Below are 11,288 nucleotides of genomic sequence, written 5' to 3'. Positions count from 1 at the left end.
TAGAAACCCCAATTCCCCTTCCATTACACAAGCATATATACATACATAGAGAACCAAGCATTTTCTAGAGAGAAAACCCTCGTCACAGCATCAAGAATCCCATTCAAGATGAACGGCTACTCCGACGTTGATGATATGAAGAATAATATTGACATTGAGGCCGGTGATGGGTTACTGTATCCGGGAATCGGCTACGGCGAGAATCAGCTCCGATGGGGTTTCATCCGCAAAGTCTACGGTATTATTAACCATCTCGTCTAAAATTTTAACAATCAGAGGCGATTATTCATTTAAATCTGTGTTGAACAGGTATTTTGGCTGCCCAGATCCTCCTTACTACTGCTGTCTCCACCGTGACTGTTCTTTACGCCCCCATCAATGACCTTCTCCGTGGAAATTCTTGGATTTTGCTCTTCCTCCTCTTCACTCCCTTCATTTGTAAGCATATTATTTATTCTCAAGGTTTTTTGGTACAATTCTTGATATTCTGCACATATATGCATGTAGTCACACTTGTCTACCGGCGAGGACAGGAAAAATAGACATCTTTTTGGGGCAATGCCAATTTCCAGGATCTTGTTCTTCATTTTACCCACGCGATACAATAGCTTATGAATAAAAATACACATAATTCCGTGTATTTACGTAAACGTATGATTTTGTTTTCATGGCTATCAATTCATAAAATATAATTTACAATTCGTGATCCCATCAGTGCACCTACATCTATTGCGGTGTACACATATGTATCCATGATGTTCGTAATCTCGATTCTTGCACTTGACTATACTGATGTGTGCCCCTGTGGTTTAAATTAGATTGTTGTCACTATTTAGTCTGTCATTCTATCCATCTGTCCCATCTTAAAACACTCTATACTGATGTGTGCCCCTGTGGTTTAAATTAGATTGTTGTCACTATTTAGTCTGTCATTCTATCCATCTGTCCCATCTTAAAACACTCTGGATTTGTCATCACATTTGTAGTTTCTATGAATATAGGGAGAGAGTGAAGAGACAGATTGATATGTCAAAAAATGATGGGGTGTTTTTGTTTTAATTTTTCAAACTGTCTAATCATGCGTCGACACGTATCCCATCTGGATTTGAGCCTGTTTGTGTAGCAGGATTGAGTTTCTATAGATGCTTGACCAGACAAAAGGTCAACTGCGGATTTTACGTGAAATAGAGATTGTTTTTATAAGCATTTTGACCGTGAAATGAGATCACTGGGGGTTACGAAAGAAAGGGTTTATCTTTGTTGACAGTTTTTGATCTGGTTAAGGTGACAAGTTTTAATTATGATTCACTGGAAATTATCTGCAGGCTAGTTTGGTCAAATGGGCTTCATATGATACATAATTCAAGTCAAAAGTCAATGCTTTTTACATGGATGGTGAAACGGTTTACATTCTTAGTCTTCTTCGTGCGTGAAATTCAACTACTGGTTATCCATTCACATGTATCCTAATTCCTAAATCCAAGTGCAGACTCTTCATGTGTGTATGCATTGCTTGATACATAAAATGATAAAAACATCATAGTGCCCATGCTAAGGCCTTTTCTGTGTCATTCTTCGCATAATTTTCTGAGCGAATATTGATTACCGGAGATTTTGGTATGGTAACATCATTCTTGGTGGTATGCTGGCACAATGTGCTCTATAAAATTTTGTTTCTTCTGTGCTTGGGGTTCCTGTAGGAGAATTTGTCCCTGAGGTGGGAATCAATTTTAGATTTATTATTTATGTGATCTTTTATTTTTATGCCTTACGTACGCATTATTCTTATTAATGAACCTAGATCTTGTGCAGTGTTGTGGCCCTTGCACATTTATCAACAAAAGCACCCACTGAATTTCGTATTCCTTGGGCTCTTTACTGCTTCTCTGAGTCTCACTGTTGGCGTGACCTGTGCCAATACTGAAGGTTAGCAGGTTTTCTAGGAATTTCGATATAATCTTGGGTCATTCATTGCATGTTTCTCCCCTTACATTCAATTTTATTTCAATTCTCAGGAAGAATTGTGCTCGAAGCCTTAATCTTGACATCAGCTGTAGTTGCGGCTCTGACCGGGTACACTTTCTGGGCTTCTAAGAAGGGCCAGGACTTCAGTTATCTTGGACCAATCTTGTTTACTAGCCTAATTGTACTGGTTTTTACTGGTTTTATCCAGGTGTCTCTCTCTCTCTCTCTCCCCTTTTTTGCATCTAGGAACACAGCTACATTCACCATTACATAATCTGATATACCCTTTTTTCTGGTTATGCAGATGTTCTTCCCTCTTGGATCTACCTCTACTGCTATCTATAGTGCAATTGGTGCTATAATTTTCTCTGGTTACATAATTTACGACACTGACAATCTGATCACGCGCTTCACATATGACGAGTACATCTGGGCATCTGTCACTCTTTATCTGGATGTTCTCAACCTATTTCTTACCATTCTGCGGATGATGAGACAGGGAAACAACTGAGATGACGTGTTACTGTGTTACCGCCTGACCTCTGGTTTGTCCTAGATGGTCTTATTTAGTAAGTACAAAAGTTACCTAAATGCAAATTGTACATGTGTCCGCGCCTGTGCGTATGTTGCTATCTATAGATTTACAAATGTTCCTATAAACTTGAAACAGTAATATGCATGTAATCGTTTCTGTCAGCGTGTGAATTTAATTTTCCGATATATGATGTTTGTTTCATCTGTTCACTGCAAAATAAATGAAAATGATACCAAACAAATATGGATGATTTGAGCACAACAAATTAGTTGGGTTGCGTTCATGGCATTTTGTCAATTTGTACAAGTGCCAAGGCTAGAATCATCTATTGCTTGTGAAATGTTGGTCTATTATGCTTTTTGTGATTTTGCAATATAAATGAAGTGTAAATTAATACTTTCATATCCCTCGAACCAAATCCAAAACCAGAAAAGAATAGTCAATTTCAGTTGCTCATTATCCACCAACCTAACGAACCTGAAAAAAAAATGATAAAGAAGGTGAAGACTGAAACCAGATGGCTCCGCAATACATGATAAATCCATCAAGTAAAATGTACTTAGGAATTGAGATTTGGTAGTCGAGATACTCTTTCTATTTCCTTGATTAGCATTTCCTTTTCCTCTTCAAATTGATCATCTTCACCACCTGCAATACCTAATAGAATTAGCAGGCACACAAAGTAGCTAACTCGACAAGGAAGAGCCAACCTCAAAATGAAAATATAATCATGGACAACTCTATGTCATGAAACTGGTGAATTGGTTAGAGAGATTTAGGACTGAGATACGAATACATTTGCCAGGAAAGAGATCGTGGAGCAGCGCCAACAGCTTTTCATGGTTCCTTGCCAATATGATTTTATCTTTCGAGGTTTGCTAGGATTAGCCACAAAAACCTGTAAATGAAATGCCAAAATCAAATTCGAGATTTTTTTTTTAATAGGTAAAAATTCAAGGAGAAATTAGGAATGAGACAATTGAATGAGAATAACGTTCTTGATTTTAGGCCTCCATGATTCTAACATTTCCTTCTTTGAAATCCTCAAATTCATATATCATCTAAATAAAGTACTCGGAATACAAAGTAGCGACAAATCAATTAGTCTTTCAAGCAGACAGATAAACAATGTATATTGAATTCCATAAATTTCTGTGTGATGAAAAATGAAATTAAAAGAACAGAAGAAGAAGTCTCTTGAACTTGTTCAGTGTCTCCACATAAAAGGTCATGCCAAATACTCCTTCCTGGATTCATATTAGTCATTTCTTTCATCAAATTTCTAATCAGGAAATGATCAAAAAGTATGAGAGATTAAGAATTTGTATATTTGAAACTAAAGTGACAAACTTTTACTTCCCTTCATTTACATGCGCTTCAGATTAGATTTTAACAGTCAAATCTTTGACGAACAGCTTTCTGTAGTTTAACTAACAAATCAAATGAAGTACTGCAACCCTTCAACCCGAACCCCTGCCTCTGTTCATCATATTTCACCCCCGGACATGTATAAGCATATTCCTAGGCAACAATATACAAGTATGAAGAAAAGTTGATTACCTTGAAAATATGGAAGGCAGATATCTGAATGTTTTTGCTTGAATCCTGTACAAAGAGAGTTATATAAGAGAAAAAGATGAGGAATACCTCTGGAAGAAATCCAGGTTACTTTGAAAGCATTTTCCACACTGTTGCAATCCATCATTTCTTCCAATTCGTAAGCACAGTAATGAATATAAATAAATTAACCTAAACTATCATAAAATTCCACATTGATCGTGACATCATATAATCCCACAAGTGTCTGAGATCAGGAAGAGAGCATTCAGTACCTTCAGCAATCTCATCATGACTTTCAACTGGAGAACTTCGGCAATATAGTGCTTCCTTATATGGGAACTTGGAGGCTGCAAAAGAAATTCAGAGAGAAGCTAAAGTTCATTTATGCTATATTGTCGATAGCTATATTGTCAAGTAATGATCACATGCAGCACAGATCGCTTATCCATGTCTCATAAGTAACCTTCAAGGATTGCCTTCTTGTCACATATTTGGCAGAGTTCAAGAGTTTTTTCTTCAAAAACAATTAATAAATTTCAACGACTGGTCTTTCCTTACATTTTTTCTTTAGTTTGAGGTGGAATTCTCCTATCAAAATATGAAAACCTAATCATAACCTAATCATAAAAGGCCTCCGTGAACTGCGGAGAAAGATTTAGCAGCTCTTACCAGACTACTAGGAGGTCTAGTAACTCTAAATGGTTCTCCATGTATAACACAAGGCAACATACAGACTCAACCTTTTGCTTCAACAATATTGATCAAGAGTGGACCAAATTTTTCCTAGCCTATGTACAGATTATCCATTATTAGTCAAGAATATAAGCTTAATCCACTATTAATCAATATTTCACCACTTTTGCTTTATTTAATGCAGGATCATTTTATGTACTTACTTTCCATCCCAAAATAGATAACTTGTGAATAAACAGAGATATAACATCTTCATTACAGATTTCAAGTGTGAGTTGTGAAACTTGATCCATGTTTGGTTCAACTTCACCATCTCCTGAAAGCATAGTTCTCATTGTCATCATGTTCTTGTCAACTTCTTCCAAAGCCTATAATGAAAAAAGACAAATGGGAATACCCATGATATATCCACACTTGAACAGTAGGGAGACAAATCATATGCAATTCCAAGCATTATTATATATTTGTCCGGATCTTGATAAGCAAATAATAAGTAGCTTTTGATCCATAACAGATCTTTTCCCAATTCACTATTTAAATTATGTCTTTTGCTCAGTAATCAAGAATTAAGTTACCTGCTGTCCCACCATTCTTCCTGGGACAAGTCTAACTACCAGCCTAAAAGGAAATCTTAAGTCCCTACCTTCATCTGGGAGAACAAGATGAAAGACTAGTCTTATTCCCTTTTCAAGCTCAGATATCAATTTAATTTTTTTTTCCTGATAAATAAAGATCTTGAAGTTACAAATGAGACTTACTTCCCTCGTGATTGTTAAAGTCACACATAGATTTCACATTGTTCTAGTACTGGACTATCTGGACAACAACCTTATATTCTACAAACGAATTGAAATTATGCAATATCCATATTTACTATTAAAAAACAATCTGGCATGTTTGTCCTAAAGAGATTACTTTGTGCCTGTTCGAATTAGGCAAGAACGAATAGCAACAAGCAGAGATGCCAATATTGAGGAGCAATATCCAAGAGTTGAAGAGATCCAAGATGGTTGAGAGGTTCCTTTTTTCTCTGTAAGTAGATTATCGAAAAATAGCAAAAGAAACAAAATAAGCAACTTGGTCTATAGATGCTAATTCTTTACTGTATTTTCCACGGGGTTTTGCCATCTAAGGGATGTTCAAACCGCTGTTCTCCCTTCCCCTGTGGCTTTTCTGCTCATTTAATCATACAATCATACATATGGAAAATGAGCCAGTCGAGAGATGGAAGCAAATTAAAAGCATAATAATAACTGAAAGGTTATTAGGGTAACCAACTTAGTTTAAAACTTCAGGTTGATTTAGTTTGACCGGAAGTCCCCTTGGACTGCCTCGTATAACATTATACATAATCTGTTAACAGTATTGAACAAGGTGAAGTTGTCTTTAGTAAATTCTTTTCAAGCATTTTAAGAACTTTTGTTTAGAACCACTGTACCTATTAATCTAATTGAAGACCTAGCAACTATTATTCAAATTGCCATGGAATTAAATTGTTGAAATGTGGACGAATTGATCAGGTGTAAAGCCAAGCATAATAGCAATACTATGTGGTGAAGATATTACCGGCGAGATAGCAACAAAGGGGAAATTCGGGCCCCCCTTAAAATGAATGGCAACCACTGCTACGCTAGCTGCTTTGTTCGTATAGATCTCCGCACCCCCACATAATCATGCCATGAATCTTAACACAAGCTGCCCAACACATCAAAAGAATTGCAGTTTATCTGCCAATGTATTAAAATGTTAAATACTTCCATTTTCATTCACACAAGTGAACGGAAACGGCAGAAGCTTGGAAAATGCTACGTTCACACAAATTTTAAACCAACTACGCAAATAATTCAATCATCACCATGTCCACAAAAACTCCTAAACCTGAAGCTAGAGTTTCAATAATGAAAATAAACTTCACAGTCTTCATGGAATTGAGGATTTTTCCAAATGGATTTTGATTAAGGTTACACAGGAATGGAAATCACGCGTTTATAATTATTGCATCCAACGATTCAATAATGTTACCAATGTTCCACAGAATTTGGATTATAAGGATACAAAATTAGTATCAAAATTGTTTTTTCTTGAGAAATAAAAGAAGAAGAAGAAATTGAGTAATAATTGGTCAGGAATGCTTTCATCATTTCATTTATTTATAGTTGTCGAGTAAAAAGTCAAATTATGAAAATAAATAAATAAAACAACGTGCCTAAGGTAATATCTGCTTCAAACACACTTCCTGTCAATATACATAGTACAGATTAGTCTTTATCGGTAATCATTACAAAAAGATTCAAAATGGCCATTGATATTGGGATTAGCAAATGTTGTTCTACCAAGTACAGTTAGTTTATTGCTCCTTGAAAGACGTTAGCTCAAACATCTCTATTTTCAAAGAAAGAAAGAAATGTGAAAACTGCAAAATCATGTAGAAAGATCGTAGTCATACCCGATAAGATTATTTGGGGTGACAGGAAAAGGATTGGATGTGGAAGAAATTTCTGTCCATGGCTGAAATGTTCAGTGGACTTCCTCTCCTTTTGTAGGGGCTTGATTCTATGAGTAAGTAGAAATTATAGTTCTCGAAATAGCAACATAAAAAATGTGCCCGTGGAGAGCAGGACCTCCCCTAGAGCATTGTACCGTAGTAGATTTTAACTACCAAGTTCGGGATGGAATTGAGTCGTTACCCTACATCTAGGACACCAGAGCATCGAATGGCTCACAAAACATGCGCTAGACGTGCAAAGCCACTTGACAAGTTTACTAATTTTGAATTACAATTTAATGTTTCTACAGGTATAGTTGTATTTAAAATGTTCGACAATATCATCTTTCTTATTCCAGGATGTTCGATTGGAAAATGAAGGCCCAACAGTGAATATCATCATAACCTCGAGAAAGTTGGATCTTTGATTTTCTATAGTATGTACATACACAATTTCAATAAATTTAGAGTCAATTCAGTGTGATATATGAACCTACAAATAAAAGAATTTCAGAATTTTTTGCTAGATTTAACACTTGGTTGATATGATCTCCATGGTTTTACTGCTGAGAATAATTAGTAGTTTTGGATTAATAAGAATGCATGTTTACACTTCCAAGTCGTATATGTTAAAACACTAGTTACTTATTTGGAAAGGCGAAGTACATGGAACAGGACGATAAGAAAGATGAAAATGAAGTTAAAATCTCATCAAATGCAATATCATCCACTGATAGTATAGTTTTTTACAGGTCACGTGGCACTGGAGAGTACAAGAAGTTTTATGATGACGGGATCTATAATTGCACTGGTTGTGGATGAACTACTCTGGACAAATCCACAACCAAATTTAACTCTTGCTGTGGTTGGCTTGCTTTCTTCGAGTGTCTCCTGGGAGCCATTAAAGGCTCCGTGATTACATACAGTCGATCCATTGTATGTGCTGTTATGCCGAATGTATTTCAGTCAGATTCAGTTGGAAAGACTAAAATCAAAATGTGCTCATTTGAGCCATGTTTTTATTCACAAGTGAGGGGTTCCAAACACCTACAGACGAAGTCAAGTTTGTCCACGGGTGAAAACCAAAACAACATTCTCTTTCAGGCCTTTCAACCAATCGATCCAACCCCAGAGAGTTGTTTTTGCTAAAACTCGAGTAGTTTCTTGAAAACTCGGATAACCCTGTCATATATTTAATCCCGTCAGTTATGTTTGCAAACGAGATAATTGCCTTTTCAACATAGTTGCATCCCTTTACAGATGACGGTTGAATCTTCCTGTTTTTTGTTCCATTCTCTAGTCTCTGAACTTATGAAGTCCGCTTCCCTGTGAATTTTTCGCAGTAGTTTTACAAGAAGTAAAACCATGTCCTGTCTGTTTTAGCATTGTTGCTTGTACAGTTGAAATCTTAGCAGTATGTCATAAGGATACTAAGAATCTCATTAAAACGAATAAGTGATATGTACGGTGGATCCTATACCAAGGACGCCCCAGCGATAAAGGATACCAAGTTTCATACATCTCAAAAACCCTATATATAGTAACAGCATGCAATCTTAATACTCTTCAGTACACAAAAATGTATATTTGGCACTTTGGACAAATTTATTTAAATATACGGTAATGAAAGGAACATGGGAGTTTGTCAACTGCACTAATTAGTGTGTTTTGGTCCCATAAAAAAAAATTTGGAGTTGACAATTAATAGAACTCTGTATCATAACATATCATTAAGATTGATTTCAAGTGGTTGAACTTCTCAATCTTGTTTGGACTTTCTACTGAACTGGAACTGTGAACTATGATAAATGAATGCGTAACCACAGATAAAATGCCAAAAAATCTAAGTTCAGACTTACGAAAATGTTTACATCAATTTCTGACCTCTATCACTTTCTCAGCTTATTTTCTCAATTCATCCTGTCCTTCTTTCTTTCTTCTGTCATTGCATTCTTTCAAAGCTTGAACTTCTGTATTTTTTCCAATAAAAAAGTATAAAAAAAAATGTAGAAATGATTGTTTAAAAGGATTCAAAATCTAGATCAACAGTTAATATACTATCGAGATAAACATGACATTTCAGCATGAATCGATCCAAAAAAGAATAAATTGAGCAGAAAATTAAAACAAAATGTATAATCATAAAATGCAAATAATAATTCATGCGTCGACAAAGATATGTAATTTCTTTACTACGCTAAATACAAGTAAGTTTCTTCACTTATAAATAAAATTAGTAATGTTTGTTAACAGTTTAGGGAATACAAATTAGGGTAAAATGATTAGAGATTAAAAATAATTACAAAATAAACAGTAGGGATAACAAAGAAATTACCCAATTGGCATGATTTCCAATTCCTGTTGGTTTTGATTAGGCAATCCTGCAATGTAAATTGACAGGATTATAAGGGTTTAGGGTTTAAGATGGAAAACGCTAAGGCTATGCGACTGTATGTATAGATACATATTACCCATATATACCTGCAGTGCTAAGTAGAGAGAAGAGCATTCTTTCAGCTGCTTAACCGTCTCATCGTCTTCCTCCATATCGCTCTGGTGGCGCACCGGCGGCGGGGGTGGCGATGCTTGACTCGGGTTCGGGCTTGAATGATGCGGTTTGTCCATGTTCGTCGGGCCGCCTCTTTCAACGAGCCAGCGGACGCTTATTTGTGGATGCCGGCGACTGAGAATACGAATGCTATTGACAATTTAAAAAATGGAGGAGAAAAATGCCTTTGATATTCTTCAGTAAAAAATAGCCACTTTTCAATTTTTATTAAAAAAATAAGAAGTCACAAAAGTATCATATTTAGAGATGGCAATTTGAACCGTCAAAACTGAAAATCGCGGTTAATCGAACAGAATGGGACGAAAAAAATCGAACCGATGGTGCAATGGGGCGTATATAGTTTTATTTTAATGAACCGGTTCGTAATGGTGCGGGTATGGTATTTACGTCGTCGAACCGATTACCCGCTACAAAAAAAATAAACTTTGAATTGATAATGGGCTTTACACTACTTTTCTATCCAAATCAAAACAAAATCCCTCCCCTCCTCATTACCTCTACCTGACTCATTGGGCCAGTCTACTTACCATTAGCCCATAATAGCATTAGTATGACAGTATATAAATACAAACCCTACTCTCCACAATCACAAACTCACGCACGACTCCATTGCCTCTACGGTCCAAATCGTCGTCGCCTTCGAAAATTTGTTACATTTGTTAGTCATTCTATTACTGCTGATCATGTAAAAACAGAGTTCGATGTTTTTCTAGACGTGCCAATATTGCCAAGGATGAATAGGATTCAACTTTGAATGCTGATCTATGTTAGTAAGACTTGTAGGGAAGAATGCATTAAGTAACTTCGATACATAACAATTAAGAATGAAGAAAAAGTTTAGTATTATTATATTTATAATATTATTTGTTAAATTTGTATTTTACAATTGAAAATTAGGATAATGTTTGCATTTTCATTTGGAATATTGTGTTTTTGTTTTCACTGACTTTTTCATAAATTGTTTTATATCAATTTGACGGATGAACTTATAAAAAATAATTTATTTTCGTGATTATTAATCGAATCGAATTGTGCCGAACCGAGATAAAAATCGAACCGAACCAAACCAATTTACGTGGTTATGTGCGGTTATGGTATGGTAAAAAATTTGGTGGTGCGGTTATGATTTTGGCCGAACCGACCCATAACCGAACCATTGCCAACCCTAATCCTATTTCGCCCCGCCTCCATTATTTCTCATTAAATTAAATTAAATTTTTCTCACTCCAATTGTTAATCACATAATCTTCAATAAAATGATATTATACGTAAATAAAAAATTTTTCTTTTTTTTTCAACCACTCATTTTTCAAAAAAATACTATTCAAAATATTATTATCTCCAAATAATGGGGCTCAAATGGAGGCTTCAATTCAACCCTACTACAAATCCATGGCCTCGAACGGACAAGTTGCCATTTGGTGCCCTTATAGGGGAGGCCTACCCATGTGGCTGTGGACAAATATTTTTATCCATTTCAA

The 11,288-nt window shown here is 35.7% G+C and overlaps 3 protein-coding genes across 10 annotated transcripts; 1 reads left to right on the top strand and 2 right to left on the bottom strand.

The window, feature by feature from the left end:
* LOC111393417 (BI1-like protein) lies at nt 1-2,703 on the top strand. The gene is made up of 5 exons (XM_023018942.1): nt 1-238; nt 310-438; nt 1,813-1,926; nt 2,016-2,173; nt 2,270-2,703. Exons 1-5 carry the CDS (start codon nt 109-111, stop codon nt 2,474-2,476), a joined length of 738 nt encoding a protein of 245 aa, XP_022874710.1. The 5' UTR covers nt 1-108; the 3' UTR covers nt 2,477-2,703.
* LOC111393418 (putative MO25-like protein At4g17270) lies at nt 2,273-7,839 on the bottom strand. 4 transcript variants are annotated; one of them, XM_023018943.1, is made up of 7 exons: nt 6,320-7,839; nt 4,957-5,121; nt 4,333-4,407; nt 4,061-4,105; nt 3,297-3,398; nt 3,060-3,148; nt 2,273-2,977 (listed from the first exon to the last, which is right to left on the bottom strand). In XM_023018943.1, exons 2-6 carry the CDS (start codon nt 5,095-5,097, stop codon nt 3,107-3,109), a joined length of 405 nt encoding a protein of 134 aa, XP_022874711.1. In that variant the 5' UTR covers nt 5,098-5,121; nt 6,320-7,839; the 3' UTR covers nt 2,273-2,977; nt 3,060-3,106. The 4 variants fall into 4 exon arrangements, with proteins under 4 accessions (XP_022874711.1, XP_022874712.1, XP_022874713.1 ...); XM_023018944.1 differs by having other exon boundaries at nt 3,090-3,148; XM_023018945.1 differs by having other exon boundaries at nt 5,013-5,121.
* A 90-nt stretch (nt 7,840-7,929) lies between these two features.
* On the bottom strand, nt 7,930-9,965 carry LOC111393420 (cytochrome c oxidase assembly factor 4 homolog, mitochondrial). 5 transcript variants are annotated; one of them, XM_023018949.1, is made up of 4 exons: nt 9,720-9,965; nt 9,574-9,619; nt 9,123-9,208; nt 7,930-8,564 (listed from the first exon to the last, which is right to left on the bottom strand). In XM_023018949.1, the coding sequence occupies exons 1-3, from the start codon at nt 9,861-9,863 to the stop codon at nt 9,141-9,143; spliced, it is 258 nt and encodes an 85-aa protein (XP_022874717.1). In that variant the 5' UTR covers nt 9,864-9,965; the 3' UTR covers nt 7,930-8,564; nt 9,123-9,140. The 5 variants fall into 5 exon arrangements, with proteins under 5 accessions (XP_022874717.1, XP_022874719.1, XP_022874720.1 ...); XM_023018951.1 differs by having other exon boundaries at nt 7,930-8,420; XM_023018952.1 differs by having other exon boundaries at nt 7,930-8,181.
* Between the last annotated feature and the right edge of the window lie 1,323 nt (nt 9,966-11,288).

Source organism: Olea europaea, chromosome 4 (assembly GCF_002742605.1).
Source record: "Olea europaea var. sylvestris chromosome 4, O_europaea_v1, whole genome shotgun sequence".
NCBI classification, from domain to species: Eukaryota; Viridiplantae; Streptophyta; class Magnoliopsida; order Lamiales; family Oleaceae; genus Olea; species Olea europaea.
Note: the sequence above shows the minus strand (reverse complement) of the source record. Positions and strands in the feature narration are given on the sequence as shown.

Excerpts from the sequence above, each read along its gene's own strand:
- LOC111393417 (XM_023018942.1), top strand. The coding sequence starts at position 109 with ATGAACGGCTACTCCGACGTTGATGATATGAAGAATAATATTGACATT. Across the intron at positions 439-1,812 it reads CCTCTTCACTCCCTTCATTT|TGTTGTGGCCCTTGCACATT; the intron begins GTAAGCATATTA and ends GATCTTGTGCAG. Across the intron at positions 1,927-2,015 it reads GACCTGTGCCAATACTGAAG|GAAGAATTGTGCTCGAAGCC; the intron begins GTTAGCAGGTTT and ends TTCAATTCTCAG.
- LOC111393418 (XM_023018943.1), bottom strand. The coding sequence starts at position 5,097 with ATGATGACAATGAGAACTATGCTTTCAGGAGATGGTGAAGTTGAACCA. Across the intron at positions 4,408-4,956 it reads TATCTATTTTGGGATGGAAA|CCTCCAAGTTCCCATATAAG; the intron begins GTAAGTACATAA and ends TTTCTTTTGCAG. Across the intron at positions 3,149-3,296 it reads CGATCTCTTTCCTGGCAAAT|GTGGTGAAGATGATCAATTT; the intron begins GTATTCGTATCT and ends TAGGTATTGCAG.
- LOC111393420 (XM_023018949.1), bottom strand. The coding sequence starts at position 9,863 with ATGGACAAACCGCATCATTCAAGCCCGAACCCGAGTCAAGCATCGCCA. Across the intron at positions 9,620-9,719 it reads CTCTCTACTTAGCACTGCAG|GATTGCCTAATCAAAACCAA; the intron begins GTATATATGGGT and ends TTTACATTGCAG. Across the intron at positions 9,209-9,573 it reads TTGGAAATCATGCCAATTGG|AAGTTCAAGCTTTGAAAGAA; the intron begins GTAATTTCTTTG and ends GAAAAAATACAG.